Here is an 18993-nt window from a genome sequence, read left to right on the forward strand (position 1 = left end):
GCAATCTACAAAAGGGGGATGTGGACAGTGGAGTACATCGTAACGTGATGGTTCATAGTAATCTGTCTACCTACTCCTTTCTCCCTCCCCCGAAAATCTGTAAACGGGACACGGTAGCTCTCACTACAATGTGGTGGGAAATACTACTGGTCAATTTCCACCCCCCTTCCTTTTTTTTTTTAAAGTGCATGAATGTCTGCTCTGCTTTGAGGCTATTACCTGCTGCTACCAAAAACCGCAGCCAGTCTTTTGTACCCTTCTAATGAGGAAGAAAAAGTAAAAATACACAAAACAGCCTGCCTCCTAAAATATCCAGGAAGTCCCATCTCCAGGTCTTTGCGTTGCTGTACGGGCCACGCGTTTGCTCACAAGCGAATGTCCCGTTAGAGTCGCCGTAGCGTTCCCGGCGAGGTTCCTTGGCAACCAACCACGGCAAGCGGCTTTCTCCGGTTCTTTTGAAAGGGTCATGGACGCGGCCTACCGAGTCGCTTCGCTCACAGTTTCCTGTCTTCATACGCCGGTGAACCCGCGCACCAGAGCGCCGGTCGCGCTTTGCGAACGAGAGGCCGGGGGTGGCGAGTGGCAGGTAGGTAAGGCGACTATGAAGCTGCCGCCGCCGGTATTGTTCGCCCCGTGGCAGGGTTGCTGCTGCCCCCTAGTGTCCTGGGGAGGGAATGAGTGGAGACTGCTTTCTTAAAGCTTTTTTGGCCACATTTGAGAGTTTTATTATTGTATCGTTGCTGTATTTATTATGAACAAAGGCTGTGCCAATAATATTTGCACGCCGGGCACTAATCTAGCTGGTCTGGAGGGTTTTTCTCCTGGGAAAAGTGATACGTTAGAGCAGTGGTTCTCAAAAGGTTTTGCGCGGCGCACTGTAAAATATATAAGAATTTTCTGGCGCACTTTGTGTACAAAATTAAATATATATTAATATATTTTAAACTGTGAATAGAAATAAACTATAGAAAACTATTACTTACCATATACAAATGGGTTTCTTCTCATTTTTAAAATATACTTTCATAATATTTGAGGCACATCTAGCCACCTCTTAGGGCGCACCAGTGTGTCTGGGCGCACTGTTTGAGAACCACTGCGTTAGATTATTATCTAAATATAAAAAGGTACTCAGATGTAAATTTTTAGGAACCACCCTATTATTTGTGATGTGATTTTAACATTTTAAAACTGCCTTTAATGATGTATTGTAAAACTGTTGTGACCTGCCCTGGGACCTTTGGGTGAAGGGCGGGCAATACATCTAAAGAATAATAATGATAATGTTGCATATCTGCTAAAGATGAAAGAGGTAGGAGAAGGGGGATAGATGAAAGTGCAGCCTGTGTATGTCTACTCAGAAGTCACCCCCTTTAAGTGGTGCTTACTCCCAGGTAAGTGTGTTTAAAGTTATAGCCTTATTTTGTGTAGGTACTTTCCTAGCTAGCAAAGCAGATTGTGCTTTCATCAGAGGTGTCTCTTCTCTTCCCCAACCCCCATCATTGTGTGAGCAGTTCTTCTTAACAAACAGGCTTTGTGATGAGCTGTCCAGATATAGTGTAGCTCTGTCTAAGTAGATTATAGCTCTGAAGTAGTATTGACACATTTGCCCTTCCCTACAACCTGGACTCTTAAAGTCTTTATGAGCTGTGGGACCAGGATAAATTCAACAACTAACACTGCCCCAACAGTTGGTGCAATGGCTGGAAATCACAAATGTCAGCAGCTGAGAAAAATGTCATCGCTGACATCTCTACACACCTTCAATTTCCTGTCATGATGTAAATAACATTTGGTTATTAAGGCGGTGAGGATTTATATATATACACACTGAAAGATGGAAAGCTCCTTTCAAAATCCCCTGTGTTTGTGCCTTTCCTTCCTGCTTGTACCTTGAGCAGCTACGAGACTGCACACAGTTAACTGGCAATGCTTTTAGCAGCATGATGAAAACTGTAGTAGCTAAATTTGTGCATCTTGTATACTTTTGCTTCAAACTGAGGTGGCAATGCTTTCTGATGCTGGGATTTTGTAATGAAAACCAGCGACATTTTTTCTGTGTTGATGCCTCCCTGAGCTGGACTCAAATGTTTGACAATCTGACATTGCTGTAAGTCCACGTTTGTGCTGTGTGAGTGGCAGTTGTACCTTGCCAGGCTGTGTAAAGCTCTGACTGGGCATAGGCTTGCTTCTCCAGCATGAAGGAGAGTGCATATTGCAAAGTCTGTGTATGTGTGTTTGTGTGTGTGTGATGGGTAGGATTAGGCGCTATGTCCTATGGGTCTTCCTCATGCCGCCCTTCTATTCTGAGAAGAGAAGTGAGCTGGCACTAACATCACTTTGCCTTCACTTTGAGCAAGAAAGGTAAGAGACAACCTGCTTTTAAATGAGTTGAATACTAGCATTGTAAGAATAAAGGCTTACATTTTAAAGTTTGCTATCTGCAAAAGGTAGAAACACTGCAAGTTTTGAAACATTCCCTTTTTTTAGGTTAAAAAAATATGAAAATAGTTCTAAATAGCTGTTGCTTTTTGTAGCATTTTTGTGAAGACATTAATGTAATGTTTCTGAAAATGTGTAAGTCACAAATATGACGGTATTGTATTGGCTTATTTAGAAAAACAGATGGTATTCGTACACCAAACCTATCCAAATCTCTTAACAAGCTTGACATCAAAGGAGCTGAAATACATTTACATATAGCTGAAGAGAAAAATGCAGTGTTTTAATATATATGTTGTTGAAATGCATGCAATATTAGAAACTAATGAATTTTTACATGACAGCACTAAATTTGCATAGACTTTTACATGGAAATGGAAATGGGCTGCCTTCAAGTCGATCCCGACTTATGACGACCCTACGAATAGGGTTTTCATGGTAAGCGGTATTCAGAGGGGGTTTCCCATTGCCTCCCTCTGAGGCTAGTCCTCCCCAGCTGGCTTGGGCCTGCTCAGCTTGCCACAGCTGCACAAGCCAGCCCCTTCCTTGTCCGCAACTGCCAGCTGGGGGGCAACTGGGCTCCTTGGGACTATGCCGCTTGCCCACGGCTGCACAGGTGGCAGGGCACGTAACCCCTGAGCCACTCACTGTGGGGTGATCTTTAGCTGGCCCTTGACACCCCGGAGACATGAGTGGGGATTTGAACTCTGGACTCCCAGCCAGGCTCTCTTTCCCACTGTGCTATACCAGCTGTTAAACTTTTACATAGATGCGGCTTTTTGCACAGTCTATCCCTATTCTCTTCCCAGAATGCCTAGGACTCGGTGCAAAAGTTCTCCTGTTCTATGGTTGTCATACAGCCAATCAGACCCATCACCAAAAATAATCTTTTACTTTTGTGCCTGCAAAGGGCTTTGCGCATCGTTAAGGGTGCCACAATGCAATCCTGTGCTTTATCTTTCAAGGAGTACGTGCTTGGCGTGCAGAGGTATATTTGTCATAGAGAAGAACTTTATGCCAGGGATATATACTATATAAGCATCAGTGTTATAACCATACAGATTTATAGGTATTTGTGTACTGTGCTGTTCAGAAAGGACTTATCTATTTTAGCTGACATCCAATATCCGTGTCCATACTGTGGGCAGATGGACACAGTTGGAGTTCATCCATTTATCTTGTCAAGTAGGGCATTTATTATAGATGTGGGATGTTGTCATGCTCCTTGGACCCTACTTTTACTATGTCTCAACAGTTTCAAATGCTGAAAGATGTTGAGTTTGATAGCTGGTCTTATGGCATCTACTGCCTGACCAAATTATTAGCATTTTAATAAAACTTATTTCTCCTAGGGAAACCTATTTATTATTATTATTATTATTATTATTATTATTATTAAGTTGCTTTCCTTGCAAAGCAACCTAAAGCAACTTACAACAATAAGATTAAAACCAATTATACAAATAAACTCATTAAAACAACAAGATCAGTACAAATAAAAGAAGCCATTGATATCTAAAGCCCTTCAAGTTAAGGGCCAAAAGCCTAGGTAAAAAGGAAGGTAAAACAACAACAATAATAATACTCTCTTTTAGGATAGTTTGAGTCCTGAGAAACAGCAGAATTCTACTATGCATGCTGATCGCAAAGACTGGATAGACCTCTCCAAATTGTATCTTTCAAATCAAGAATATCACTTAAAGCTGGAAGAGCTTAAGAATGCTCACCTGGAGACCATGGCAACATTGGAAAACATGTATCGGAATAAACTATATCTAAATGGCGTTAAACCTTTAAGAAAAGTGGATGCGAACTATAGGTATGGTTTCTAATAATAACTATTTCTATGATGTTGTTTTTCTGAAGATGTTAAATGTTGCAGATATGTTATAGAGGAATCTGCATGCTGATAATCCCACCAAAATGGTGTTCCAGTTTTGTATACTAAAAGCCAAGAGGCCTTGATTTTTCAAAACTGCAAAAGAAACTTCAGTTCTCTTGGGTCTTTATATCTGGCCACATTTGTCTCAGAAAGAATAGCAGAATAAGGAAGAGAACTTTTTAAAAAAATCTTGTATTTTGCACCTTAATCACCAGAAGATAATTACTGTTTCTAAACTTAGGTTCAATTCCCTAAAAAGAAATATTGAATTTTATTTTATTTATTAAATATATGTCCCACCCTTCTTCCCAAAGGTGTCCTGCCCTAGGCTGCTGAAGTCAGACTCGGACGTGAATGTGTGCTTTTCTTTAATAGGTTTAATAGAAAGTGTCAGGTCATAACTCTTCATAGATCAGGTTACAGGTTTCCTCCTGAAAGTTATGGAAACAGATGCACCTCACTGAGGAGGGCATTCCACAAACGGGGAGCCACCACTGAAAAGGCCCTGTCATGGGTCAACACCAGCCAGGCAGCCACCTGTGATGGTACCACTATCGAGGCCTACCCTGCCAATCATAGGGTCCACGAAGATTGTTACTAGAGAAAGTGCTCTTTTAGGTACTTGGGTCCTAAGCCATTTAGAGATTTTTATGCTAGTACTAAGACACTAACTGGGCCCACTAGCAGACTGGCAAGCCAGTGCAGCACTTTCAGGACTAATGACACATGGTCCCATCAGGCTGCTGCAGTTACCAGCCTAGTAGCTGCAAACTACACTAGCCACAGCCTCTGGACCATCTCCAAGGGCAGCCCCACATACAGCACATTACAGTAGTCCAGGTAGGAAGTCACCAGAGCATGGACAACTGAGGCCAGGCTATCCCGGTCCAGAAACAACTGTAGCTGGTGAATCAGCCTCAGCTGGTCAAAAGCATTCCTAGCTACAGAAGCCACTTGGGACTCTAGTGACAAGTTGGAATCCAGGAGTACTCCCAGACTATGAACCTGTTCTTTTGGGGACAGTAGAACCCCTCCCAGAGCAGGTCATACACCTAATTCGTAGACACAGGAACCCACCCATATGCAGCGCTTCTACCTTATCAGGATTCAGCCTCAGGTTTTTGCCCCCATCCAGCCCACCTCTGCCTGCAGATACCTGCCCAACACCTTCACAGCCTCACCTGATTCAGAGAGAATGGAGATAATAGAGCTGTATGTCATCAGCATACTAGGAGCACCATGCTCCAGTGGCATTAATTTGATTTAAAATGTCCTTAATTGTAGGATAAATGCCTTAATCCTGTTAAAAGCATCACAGACGAACAACTCTTGCGATTTACAGTAGGCTTTATATATTGGATGAAATGTAAATTTTTAGCTTTCAGAGTTACCAAGGGCTAGAAGAGATGTGACACTGCTAATTGCTTAACTATGAGCAAGAAATTTAGAGTGCAGGATTGCATACTTCTTCCTTCCCATTCCATTCTTCTGTGCTGGAGTATAAATTCATTCTAGGGATATAACACTGATTAACTGTTATGTTGACAGTTTAGGAGATAAATACATTATTTGGGGAGAAATACTGAAATGGGACTGAAATGTGTTGCACCTCAGAATCTTTGTACATAGGATCATAGGGTGCTCCCTTATACTGAGCCAGACCCTTGGTCCGCCTAACTATTACCTACATTGGCTGGCAGCAGCTCTCCAGGGTTCCCAGGTGGGTTCTCTCCTGGCCCTACTTGTAAATGTCAGGGATTGAACCTGGAACTTCCTGCATGCAAAGCAAATGCTCTACCACCAAGCTGTGGCCCATTTCTCTTTACGTAGTAATGCATTGCCTTTTGTTTAAGGTTCTTAGAACACTGTTCAAATATAACCTAGGGAGCACCTTCTAAAATTAATGTTCAGCTTTGCTAATAGAAGAACCACTGTGTACTTTGTTCTTCTGTCCTCTGTCTTACAAGCGACCAGTGCGATGAGTTCCAATCATAGAGATTGTGACTAACTAGCAATTCTTAATATTTCTTAAGGGAACTCTCCCATTGCTTTCCTGTTTCAGCATGTCTGTGAAACATGAAAGGCATGGCAGAGCAATCCAATTTAGGGGAAGCCGGCATAAGTGTGCTGGCGCAAGAGAAGCCGGGGTAACGTTAGGCCTCGTCCAATTGCCGTTTAGGAGCCTCTGGGTTGGCTGAACAGGGACCAGAAAGTAAAAGCTTGGCCTACCAAATATCACTACTGGGGAGTAAGCCCTCTCCATTGACTTCTATTGTATTTATTTTCTTAGACTGATCTTTTTCCTGAAGTAACTTTTGCCTGAATTGGGACCTGCAGGAGCACTGTGAACACAAGTTGGATGTGGCCTAAGTCCCTTCACCTTGGCCCCTCGCCCGACACCCCCCCTGAATGCCCCTTTTTGGGGACTTATGTCGGTTTTGGCTGACCTCCGGTTGAGCCGTGCTGAGGGACTTACACTGGCATAGCCCTTCTGAGCCAGAACCCAGATGGCTCAGGTGGAGATCTGCATCCAGCTCCCCTCAGCCTGGCATAAATGTGAGTTGGATTGTTCCATAAGTTTGCAAAAATGTTGTCTAGTACCATCTTAAGATTGAAACAAGCTTTAGATACCATCATGACCTTACTCAAAAACACCTTTCCTACGCTTTAACAACTCTTTTTAAACATCCAGCCTGAGGAAGTTCTGTGTAGCACACAAGGTTATGAATATTGCTTGGTCCTACTAACAATATTTTACTAGCCTGTGTATTTTATTGTAAGGAATCAGCTTCCTGATATTAACCTATATGAAATTAGAATGTTTTCCCCTTGCTTATGCTGAACATTCCCTTAGACTGAGAGTACAAAATTATGATGTGTGAAATGATGAGGGTCTTACAGAAATGTGTTCCCCCCAGGGTTCCGAAAACATGTCATCAAAGAATTCTTCAGCTGGGGGCCTGAAGAACACTATGAACTTATTACTTCTGTTCTGTAAAGTTTGGCTATATCACTCAGTTTAGAGATAGCTACTTTTCAAGCTTTCAGTGAATAAAGGAGATGAGCTGGGACAGGTAGGCCCAACTCTGCCACACTGTTGGGATCTTCTAGACTTGAAATGCTCCTCCACTCCATTACTCATCAAGGCAGGAGATCCCACAACTTGTTTTTTTAAAGCTGATTATATTTTGCTGCTTGTAGAAAACTAACCTTCACCTTTTTTTGCCTTTTAGATCAACCTGGGAGCCAAGCCCTTTTCAATCTCAGAATATGTGTAAATCATTTTCTGATCCTGATTTAAACAATTATTTTAATTCAAATTTATCCCATATACCTGATAAAGAATTGGAGTTAGAAGAAAATGACAGTGAAGGCAGTTTACTAACATTTGGTAAGGAACAAGTTAAAAATGCATGGGATGGGGTTTCTCTGGATGATTATTCTCACAGCAACAAAAGTATTTCATCCAAATTACAGACTTTGAAGAAGAGCAAGAGGAAGAAAAAAAAGTGGTCCCCAAAGATCACAGTACCTGAACCTTTCCAAATGACTATCAGAGAAGCTAAGAAAAAACAACAGAACATCAAATCAAAGTCACTGATTGAACTGGAAAATAACTTGCTGAAGAAACAATTAGAAGAGGATGCAGAGTGTCAAAAGAAATTCCGAGCCAATCCAGTACCTGCTTATGTTTTTGTCCCTCTCTATCATGAAATAATGCAGGAAAATGAAGGACGTAGAAAGTCACTAAAAGAGAGGAGTAGAGAGATCCTTCTCACTACACAGAAGCCATTTCAGTTTATTGAACGAGAAGCACAAAAAAAAGAAATGAGGAAAATGCAAGTGATGGGCCTATCCTCATCGGAAAAGAAAGCAAAAGTGTTCAAAGCAAAGCCAGTTCCTAAGTTCGTTTACGGTTCAGAAGTCTATGAGAAGCTAAAGGAAGAGGAGCTCTATAGAGATATTCGAATTCAGATGAGATCGGCAGAGCTTCTGCACAATTCATCCCTTCCTAACAGCAGGTTAGGAAATAGAGGTGCCAATAAGAGTAAGCAACAAAATTGTCTCGACCAGAGTGAAGAATTGGAACAGAAACCAAAGTCCAAAGCCAAGGTCCCAGATTTTGAAAAGTTACATCAAAAATTCCTGAAGCAGCTTGAGAGAGAGAAGAATGTGAAACCCATTACAGTCTGTGAACCCTTCAATCTCCATACATCAAATATCCCATCCAACAAAGAGAAAATTCTTGAGGACATCCAAATGGATGAAGAAAAATTAAAGGAAACACGTTGGCCCTATGCCTCTTCAAGAGCTAAGCCTCAGATGAGGTCTTTGAATGCAAATTCATCTCCTTCACTCTGTGAAAAATCTACATCTCCAAGAATCACAGAATCTACAAGAAGGCGATTACAAGCAGTAAGGTGAGCTGTTCATTGGCACGGACTGGTGTAATTATTACAGGTTTAAATTCAAGTTGCTTGTGGAAAGTAAAAACATATTGGTGCAGTAAGATACAAAATACTTGTGTTGGTTATTGCTGTGTTTTTGCATTGAAGTTAAAACTATTACGTTTATCTAGAGCCACTGAGAAAGTGTTTGGAAAGGTTTTTATAGTCTGAATTCAAGGCGTTTGTACTAAGGTTGAAGCCATGGGACTTCTGTTGTCTTAAACTAAATGGAACGAGAGCCAACTTACTAGCTCAGATATATTGCACAGGAGACTGAGAACTCAAGACAGATTTTTGGCATTTCAAAACCACCAGGTTTACATCTCTTCTCACCTCTAGTATCTTCACATAGCGTTGTTGGTGTTATAGACAAATCATTGGGGTGCAGGAGATGGGAAAGAGAGAGAGGAAGATTGTCCTTTTCTCATCTTGTTTTGCCTTTTGTTCAGTTGTGGGTGGGAAGGGGCAGTGAGGGGGATGAAGGTCTCCTTCAATTTTCCTCCTCATATCATCTACAGAGTCCTTATGTGCAGAGGGAAGGAATAGGAAATGGAGAAAGCAGGCAAAAGGGTAGGGGGATGCTCTCTCCTCCTGCCATTCTCTTTCACGCAGTAGATGGGTTTCATACAGACCCAGGTAAGCACCTCTGCTGCCATACTATACTCACTGGAGACTGCGATATTTGGCCTCCACCCCAACCACCAGTGCAGTTGTTCATGTGTGAGATGCCCCTTCAGCAACAGCTTGCAAGTGCCGCTGTCTCTGAGGATTTTTCCAGTTACTGTAGGCTTGATCCTGTAATGAGGCCAGGCTCCCATGTGGGGTGCTACAGCAAGACCAACAGGGCTAGCAATTTCCTGAGCCCAATGGCCTTGGTGTAATGGTGGTGGAAGCAGATGTTCCTCTGGGAACTGTGTGCGTGAACGGTTGGCTCTTTTCTCTAATAGGGTAAGGAAACCATCTTTGTATAGGCTCATGGATGATTATAATAAGTACATTACTTCTTGGTCTTTATGGGTGCATCCTTACAAAGACTTTTCTGGATTTAAATTTATTTAGCCTTACTTTATTTGATCGTTCAGGGATTCAGCTGAGGAAAAAAAGAAAGTGGAAGAAGAGCGGAAAAGAAGCAGAGCAAAGCAGAAACAAAGAGCAAGAAAACTTCAGAGACTTATAAACTCCCGGGCTGAGGCAAATCACCCACGTCAGAGTCCAGCTCAGATGCATACATCGAAGTTAAAAATATTCAGGTATTCTGTAATGCAGTGATTCCCAACCTGGGGGCCGCGGCCCCCAAGGGGGTTGCGAAACAATCAAAAGGGGGTCGTGAAGAAGACAGATTTTTTTTCAAAAAAGGAACCTCAAATAATGGTAAGCCACAGATGGAGTGTTGCCCCTACCCCTTTTCTATCTCTATGGTGACTGCCCCTCCGCCAGGGCCGTATCCTTTCCCACCCGTGACGTTGTCGATGTCATAACGCTCCCATTGTCTCCTCCCACTGCACGGGATGAGCTCACCCTTCCCGCCTAAATCCACGAAGGGGGCGCGTGGTTGCAGAGAGGAAGTAACACAATCGGCTGGAGCTCCGCTGTTGCTGTGTCTTTTTCTGGCCAGCCCAGCCCAGCTACTTGACCACCTTCCCCTCCCTTCTCCCCGACGGGTTGTCTTCTTTCCTTTCTTTCTCCTCCTCCACCCCACCCACCCCGCTTCCAGCCCTGCTTGCCTGCCATGGGCTCCTGCTGGGAGAAAGCAAAGTGGTGAGCGCAGGGCTACAGCTGGGGCGGGCTGCAGGTGAGGGCATGGAGGGTGGGAGGTCTTTGGAGCAACAGAAAACTACACGGAGGCAGGATCGCTCCTGGGGTGGTGTTAGTGTTATGCTCTCAAATGTATATGGTGCCTCATAGAATTAGATAGGCAACATCAGATAAGATACCTCCCCCCCTCAAGTCAACACCTGGGTAAAATCTCGTGCCCACAAATAGGCTTTCGGGTACCCTATCTTTCCTGGGTGCGTAGCAGATGAGGCTCGGTGTGTGTGTGTGATGCCATGCTAGAGAATTTCGTGAGAAATCCTTAAACAAGTTCAAAACTAAAGGCGCTGCAACTGCACGTTTGTTAACTGTGCTAAACGCTTCTCTTCCCCAGTCCCAGACATAACTGCTGCTCCACCACCTACTAGCCGCCCTCCTCCTGAACTAGATGGTTTGGGCTGAACGGGAAGGTGTGCACTGCAAGCTCTCTTGAATAGGAGTGATTCAGCTTGCATGCACAGTGGCTGCACAACTTAAAACTACTCAGCATGCATTCTATATCTGGTAATTTTCTGCCAGGCAGCCACTACACATGCAGTCTGGATCACTCCCATTCTAGAGTGTCTACACTGCACACCTTCCCACCAAACACGGCGTGCAGGAGGAAGCCAGCCCAGATTGAAAACCTGCAGTAAAGGGACAAGGGAGTGGAGGCAGGAGTGGCTTTTACTGAGGCTTTTCTCCTCTCTGATGAAGGGGGAGCAACACTGGGCTGAAAACGTCAGAAGGGATGTTTTCTTCTTCCCTCCCAGCATGATAGCTTCTTGAAAAGGAAGAGGAATCCCTTTTCTTGTTTGTGTGTGTGTGTGGGGGGGAGAAGAAGCCAATGAGCTTGTTGCATTGAAATCAAAATATTGAAACAAGTTAGATGTGCAACCAGATTTGAAGTTGAAACGTACATCTCTTCAACCAGACTTCCAGTCTCTGACAGCTGCAAAACAGCACCAGCCTTCTCATTAACTCAGTTATACCATGGATGTATGAGCTTGATTTTAATAACTTGTCAACAGTAATCATTTGGTCACCTGGACACTCTTGGGCTGCATTCACTGTACATTTATTCCACTATTATTCCTCTTGAAACAGTCATGGCTTCCCCCAAAGTATGCTGGGAAGTGTAGTTAACGATGCTGAGAGTTGTTACCAGACCCTTGTTCCCCTCACAGATCTACAATTCCCAGAGTTTCCTGGGAAGAGGGTTGGAACGTTAAACCACTCTGGGAACTATAGCTCTCTGAGGAGAACAGGAGCCTCCTAACAACCCTCAGCACCCTTCACAAACTACACTTCCCAGGCTTCTTTGAGGGAAGCCATCAGAAAAGGTACCGCCAGGGCCAAGAAGATGCCAGCATGGTTAACGAGCAAAGTCAAGGAAGCTCTTAGAGGCAAAAAGTCTTCCTTCAGAAAATGGAAGTCTTGTCCAAATGAAGAAAATAAAAAAGAACACAAACTCTGGCAAAAGAAATGCAAGAAGACAATAAGGGATGCTAAAAAAGAATTTGAGGAGCACATTGCTAAGAACATAAAAACCAACAACAAAAAATTCTATAAATACATTCAAAGCAGGAGACCATCTAGGGAGGCGATTGGACCCTTGGATGATAAGGGAGTCAAAGGTGTACTAAAGAACGATAAGGAGATTGCAGAGAAGCTAAATGAATTCTTTGCATCTGTCTTCACAGTGGAAGATATAGGGCAGATCCCTGAACCTGAACTAACATTTGGAGGAAGGGATTCTGAGGAACTGAGACAAATAGTGGTAACGAGAGAGGAAGTTCTAGGCTTAATGGACAATATAAAAACTGACAAATCACCAGGCCCGGATGGCATCCACCCGAGAGTTCTCAAAGAACTCAAAGGTGAAATTGCTGATCTGCTAACTAAAATATGTAACTTGTCCCTCGGGTCCTCCTCCGTGCCTGAGGACTGGAAAGTGGGAAATGTAACGCCAATCTTCAAAAAGAGATCCAGAGGGGATCCCGGAAATTACAGGCCAGTTAGCTTAACTTCTGTCCCTGGAAAACTGGTAGAAAGTATTATTAAAGCTAGATTAACTAAGCACATAGAAGAACAAGCCTTGCTGAAGCAGAGCCAGCATGGCTTCTGCAAGGGAAAGTCCTGTCTCAGTAACCTCTTAGAATTCTTTGAGAGTGTCAATAAGCATATAGATAGAGGTGATCCAGTGGACATAGTGTACTTACACTTTCAAAAAGTGTTTGACAAGGTACCGCACCAAAGACTTCTGAGGAAGCTTAGCAGTCATGGAATAAGAGGAGAGGTCCTCTTGTGGATAAGGAATTGGTTAAGAAGCAGAAAGCAGAGAGTAGGAATAAACGGACAGTTCTCCCAATGGAGGGCTGTAGAAAGTGGAGTCCCTCAAGGATCGGTATTGGGACCTGTACTTTTCAACTTGTTCATTAATGACCTAGAATTAGGAGTGAGCAGTAAAGTGGCCAAGTTTGCTGACGACACTAAATTGTTCAGGGTTGTTAAAACAAAAAGGGATTGTGAAGAGCTCCAAAAAGATCTCTCCAAACTGAGTGAATGGGTGGAAAAATGGCAAATGCAATTCAATATAAACAGGTGTAAAATTATGCATATTGGAGCAAAAAATCTGAATTTCACATATACGCTCATGGGGTCTGAACTGGCGGTGACCGACCAGGAGAGAGACCTCGGGGTTGTAGTGGACAGCACGATGAAAATGTCGACCCAGTGTGCGGCAGCTGTGAAAAAGGCAAATTCCATGCTAGCAATAATTAGGAAAGGTATTGAAAATAAAACAGCCGATATCATAATGCCGTTGTATAAATCTATGGTGCGGCCGCATTTGGAATACTGTGTACAGTTCTGTCGCCTCACCTCAAAAAGGACATTATAGAGTTGGAAAAGGTTGAGAAGAGGGCAACCAGAATGATCAAGGGGATGGAGCGACTCCCTTACGAGGAAAGGTTGCAGCATTTGGGGCTTTTCAGTTTAGAGAAAAGGCGGGTCAGAGGACACATGATAGAAGTGTATAAAATTATGCATGGCATTGAGAAAGTGGATAGAGAAAAGTTTTTCTCCCTCTCTCATAGTGGACATTCAAAGAAGCTGAATGTTGGAAGATTCAGGACAGAGAAAAGGAAGTACTTCTTTACTCAGCGCATAGTTAAACTATGGAATTTGCTCCCACAAGATGCAGTAATGGCCACCAGCTTGGACGGCTTTAAAAGAAGATTAGACAAATTCATGGAGGACAGGGCTATCAATGGCTACTAGCCATGATGGCTGTGCTGTGCCACCCTAGTCAGAGGCAGCATGCTTCTGAAAACCAGTTGCCGGAAGCCTCAGGAGGGGAGAGTGTTCTTGCACTCGGGTCCTGCTTGCGGGCTTCCCCCAGGCACCTGGTTGGCCACTGTGAGAACAGGATGCTGGACTAGATGGGCCACTGGCCTGATCCAGCAGGCTCTTCTTATGTTCTTATGTTCTTAGTATCTAAAGTGGAATAATAGCGGAACAAATACACGGTGTGAATATGGCCTGGTTTCACTCTTCTTCACATTGTGGGTTTCAGAAGTAATTAACTGAGCAGATTCATTTGGGGAGGGACCTGTTCTGGAGTGCCTGTGTGTCCCTGGGTGTGGGTGTTGCGTGTGGATGTGAGTGTTTTGGGAGCTCCAAGTTATGCATGTGCATGTTTGGGGAGTGTGTGTGTGTATATATATATATGTGTATGAGGTTGGTGCATGAAGCCCCTAGTTACTTAGTAAGGTGATGATCCTTCAAAATTTGTTAGAAGTTCTTTATATTCTGTAATCTGCCCTGTGACTTTCTGGTAAAGGGCAGATAATAAATATCATCACAGTTGTTGTTGAGATGAATAAAAAATGGCATTACTTAACACTTCATTATGTATTTTTTTCAGTTAACAGGGACTATAATTACAATTAGCATGTGGGGGTCACAATTTTTTTTGAGTTTACAAAGGGGGTCCCGCACTCATAAAGGTTGGGAGCCACTGCTGTAATGTATCTTCCAAGTGTTGACCCCCCCCTAGATGCAAGATCATTAATACAGTAGCAGGTACTCAACATAGGTAACATAGATTAGTCTTGCTGCTTCCATTTTTATTTTGCTATGAAAGCTGACGGTTAAATTCTGTACCATTTCCATGTCATGTTATATTAAAAAAAAACCCAGGAAACATGAAAAGCAGAGAGTGAAAGAATATCTGCAGGAGCTGGAAGAAATGGAAGAAAGAGTGAAAAAGAAGCCACTGCTGTTGGAACGAGCTATGCAGGTTACTGACGTCTCTCGTGTATGGGGATGTCAGCTTTCCTTTTTATCTGATGATCAAGAATTATTCTTGGGATGATGCAAGTTACGCCACCTTCCCAGTCATCAGACTCCCACTGCAGACTCCCATTGCATTGCTCTTGTGGGCCTCATTTGTCAGTAATTTCTTAGCCAGCAATAACTGTTGTCTCCCTCGTTAAAATTGTATGTCCCAATTTAGCTATCTTGTCTTTTCTTGTCTGTGCCTAATCCACCGAAGTTACAGTATGAATGGTAGGTGAGGTATCACTTTATTAAACTGTGGTTATTTACGTGTGTTGACTTGTTTATTTGAAGAACCCCAATGCAGCTTACAATATAACATTGCAACACTGCTGCCCTGGGCTCCTGCTGGGAGGAAGAGCGGGATATAAATTAAATAATAACTAACATTGGGGCTGCTTCTTCCCTTTCTGGCACACAGCGTTGCCCCGGGATAGCAATACCTTCACTTCCACCTAAGGCTGCAGGTCTTTTTACTATTCTGGGTCAGAGCAGTATGAGCTAAGTGCAGCACCTGACAACCTGTGATCTGAACGTTTAATCTTTTAACCTTTCAATTTAGGAATATCTTAGTCACGAATTTAATTTTTATTATTTTCCTTTTAAATACAGAAAAATGCACGAACAGCAGCAGAGAAGCATTTCTCTGATATTCTTCAAGAGGTGGGACTATGGGAACAGTTTGTTTCAAGGAAAGGCCCAAGTGCTACAGAGATGCTTTTGCAGGATCATTTCAGTGATGGCTCTGAAATCTTGGCAGCGGTCAGTGAAAGGTATGATTCTCCATTGGGTGACACTCAACATCACGTGAGTGGACTTTCCCTTTCTCTTCTTTCTCCTGCAGCCCCCAGTGCCCCCCATCTGGTCCAGTGCCCCAACTTTTGGTCCAGTGCCCCAGCTTTCCAGAGATTTGGGCATGGGGGGGTATGGGAGAGGAGGAATTTGCTCTGTCAACTGTGACCATTCTACCGGCAAACGGACACTGTTGGGTTTCACTCATTGAAACAAATGTGAAAACCTTCACAGTCCTTCAGTGCCTGCAGCTGACTGGGGAATTGGTGGTAAAAGTACTTGAAGCAAAGCACACTGAGCCAGAACCTCAAGAACCATGGCTGCTATCTCCAGCTTGGATTATGCTGAGCCTGCATTTCCCTTTTCCCTTAGTTATTACATAGGAATCGCGAGAACTGGCACGAGCGATGTCATCAAGCAGCCAAGAGGTTTCATTCATAGCTCCAGGGAGAGGAGCAGTAGCGTTGGAGCTCCCTGGTGGCCACGGAATAGCTATCCTTGTTTCTCAGGAGTATTCCCTAGAATAGAGCAGCTGGGAGGCCTCCGTGTGATGCATTATATCCATCATGCTAGGACATCAGTTCTTTGGGCCCGAGATCTTCTAATCAAGCTTTACTGGATGGGTTTGTGGCTGACAGCTGTGGAGGCTGATTTGCACTGGTGGGGTTTATGACTCATTCTCATCTTCTGTACCAGTGCACCCATTGAAGACATTTGCATGACAGCCACATGGCTTCCTTGTTCACTTCCATAAGCCACTCTAAAACTGATGGTTTTGCCTCTGCAGATTCCTCCTTTGGGAGATAAATGCTTGCAGGTATGGTAAGCACCCACCTTATGACCTCATTCTGGAACTCACCCCAGGATGTGGAACTACTTTTGAATCATCAGTTCCTTCTAGTTCTGGAATGGAAAGGGGAACCATTCAATTGTGCATTGAAATTATTTGCTGCTGACTGAATTGGGAGGGTTTTTCTTTTTTTCTGAAAAGTATAAAAATACAGAGTTGGATCCAGGCTTAGTCATGCTTAGAGTACATTTATTAGTAATGGCTCAAATCCCACTGCTTTCAGTGGGTCAAGCATAGTTAAGTCTGGATTCAATCCATAGTAAACGTTTTCCTCAAGTTAAACAGAAGTGCAACTTTCAGTAAGAAGACTTTTCCCCCTATGCCTACAAAAACCATAATGCTGCTCAGCTTGAAACTAAATCCAGTAATGCTGTAAAATGAATTATTAGTTTACCAGTGCAATAACACAAATTATGCTAGTTGACAGATTTGAGAATAGTTCCTCATGGCTGTGATTCAATTGATGTTTTAGAACGTGGATCATAATATGTCTTCAAAGCAATTAACTGTCCTTCAGAGGATCCCAACATGAAGTATTTTTCCCCATTTTGCTTAGTGATAATCAAACTAAAGTAGAAGACAGAGAATCTCAGGGATTGGTGGAGAGGTCCCAACTCCAGTTGGCCCAATCCTGTGAAGAAGAAGATGATGATAATGCAGAGGCTCAGTCAGATGAGGATGACCAGGATGCTCCTGAGTATGAAAGTGAAAACGATGAAGTTGCCGCAGAAAAATCAAGTGAAGATGAAGACTAATATTGCTGCTTCCATGTTGCATGGGTTTTGGTGCTTAGAGCTCATTCTGTTGCTCCTAATAAGATACAAGATGCAGAAAATGTGACTATGGTGTAAATAGAGTTTTGTGTGCTTTTTATGTGCAGATCTGCTGTGAGTTCTCAATTGACATATTTCATTTATTTGTTTTATTATAAAAAGCAAAGCTAGGCATGTTGATCCATAAGAAAAAAATCTCCACAATCTAAAACTTGACAATACTTTTATTAGGACAAATGAAAATATCACAAAATAGTGTCAAGTTTTTGTGTTTTCCAGAACTCTTAATTAGACAAGATGTTGTGCGGAGGGAGGGGGGAAAGATGAAAATAAAAATCACACAAGTACAACAGCTAGGCTAGATCAGTGGTTCCCAACCGTTATTAATATGGGATCCCCTTTGTAAGCTCAAACATTTTCATGACCCCCTCCCATGCTAATTGTAACTTTAGTCTCTGTTAATTGAAAAAAATGGTCCATGGCAAAATCACATCTCCAAAAATCCCTTTCCGTTGAAAGCTCCCTGTGGACAGGGAGGTGTTGCTTTCTTTTCTTAATGCAAAGATCCAATCAAAATTGGTATTCCCCCCCCCCCAGTCTGACGATGTACAGTCCTGTCTCCCAACACCAGTGGGTTACATTGTTGGACTAAGATCCAGGTTCAAATCCTCACCCAGCTGAGAAGCCCACTGGGTGACCTTGGACCAAACACAGTCTCTTAGCCTGACCTATCTCACAGGGTTGGTGCAAGGATAAAATGGAAACGGGGGAACCATGTGCACCACCTTGAACAACTCGGTGGAAAGGTGGGATGTAAATGCAATAATAAATAAATACATTTCTGCTGCAATACCAGAATCCCAGCCTCAGCCAACCTGTTGAGCTTTTACCTTTTTAATAATAATCAAGAAGCAGCAATGTGTTAGTGATCAGGATTCTAGATTGTGCACTGCAGACAACAAGGCGCACAGATTGAGGTGGGGGGTTAGTGCTTTTAGGCCTTGGGAGGATCATCAGAACTGATAACTTGGTTTGCTTGCACTTGGAGAATGAAAGAGGAGCAGAAGATAGATCAGCACGCACACAAACACACCTGCCCCTCCTGTAAGCATATGCAGGCGTGCAGGCATTCGGGCACATGGGAGGGGGAAACCCCTCAACCGCTGCAGCATCTTGGAGAAATTGGAGGGGCGGAGTGTAGGTGAAAGAAAGGGACACTGGCACACCCTCAGAAATGGAGGGTGAGGAAGTCCTGTACTTCTTCACTGCTTCCTGGCTCTGTCTGGGCTAAAGGTGAGATCTGGGTGGCCTTGCAGATAAGAATAATTTTTTAAAGGAGGTGGCAGTGAAGCAGGAGCCAAGAAAGGCAGGCAGGCCAGCTGCCAGAAAGGAAGGGGGAAAGCAGCCTTTCCTTGCAGCCTTGCTTCTTTTTGCTTAATGAAAAACCCTCTCTCGTTCTGAGCAAGGGCATTGTCAGCAGTGGCAGTGCGAGGAGACAGGAGTCAGCAATAATAGTAATCCCCTCTTCCTGGTAGCTCCACCCTCAGCCTCCTTCAGCATCTGCCATGTGCTTTATAGGCAGACACTTGGGCTAGATGTTGTGGCCTTAGTGAGTTTTTGGTAAGGATGTGCATCAGCTCTGTGTGGGGACTGAATAACAAAGGTGAATCAGGG

General features: G+C 43.4%; 1 protein-coding gene across 2 annotated transcripts; it reads left to right on the plus strand.

The window, feature by feature from the left end:
• The first annotated feature begins 362 nt into the window (after positions 1 to 362).
• On the plus strand, positions 363 to 17924 carry FAM161A (FAM161 centrosomal protein A). Of its 2 annotated transcripts, XM_061626153.1 has the most exons (7): positions 363 to 586; positions 4038 to 4261; positions 7558 to 8745; positions 9855 to 10022; positions 14767 to 14866; positions 15517 to 15677; positions 17103 to 17924. In XM_061626153.1, exons 1-7 carry the CDS (start codon positions 467 to 469, stop codon positions 17299 to 17301), a joined length of 2160 nt encoding a protein of 719 aa, XP_061482137.1. In that variant the 5' UTR covers positions 363 to 466; the 3' UTR covers positions 17302 to 17924. The 2 variants fall into 2 exon arrangements, with proteins under 2 accessions (XP_061482137.1, XP_061482139.1); XM_061626155.1 differs by lacking the exons at positions 363 to 586; positions 4038 to 4261 and adding an exon at positions 6803 to 6880.
• The last annotated feature ends 1069 nt before the right edge of the window (positions 17925 to 18993 follow it).

This window comes from Rhineura floridana, chromosome 4, assembly GCF_030035675.1.
Source record: "Rhineura floridana isolate rRhiFlo1 chromosome 4, rRhiFlo1.hap2, whole genome shotgun sequence".
In the NCBI taxonomy this organism is placed as follows: domain Eukaryota; kingdom Metazoa; phylum Chordata; class Lepidosauria; order Squamata; family Rhineuridae; genus Rhineura; species Rhineura floridana.

What these genes read in the sequence shown, in the direction of transcription:
- FAM161A (XM_061626153.1), top strand. Translation starts at nt 467, where the DNA reads ATGGACGCGGCCTACCGAGTCGCTTCGCTCACAGTTTCCTGTCTTCAT. An exon ending in AAAGTGGATGCGAACTATAG is followed by an intron (nt 4,262 to 7,557) that starts GTATGGTTTCTA and finishes TTTGCCTTTTAG; the next exon opens with ATCAACCTGGGAGCCAAGCC. An exon ending in TGTTGGAACGAGCTATGCAG is followed by an intron (nt 14,867 to 15,516) that starts GTTACTGACGTC and finishes TTTTAAATACAG; the next exon opens with AAAAATGCACGAACAGCAGC.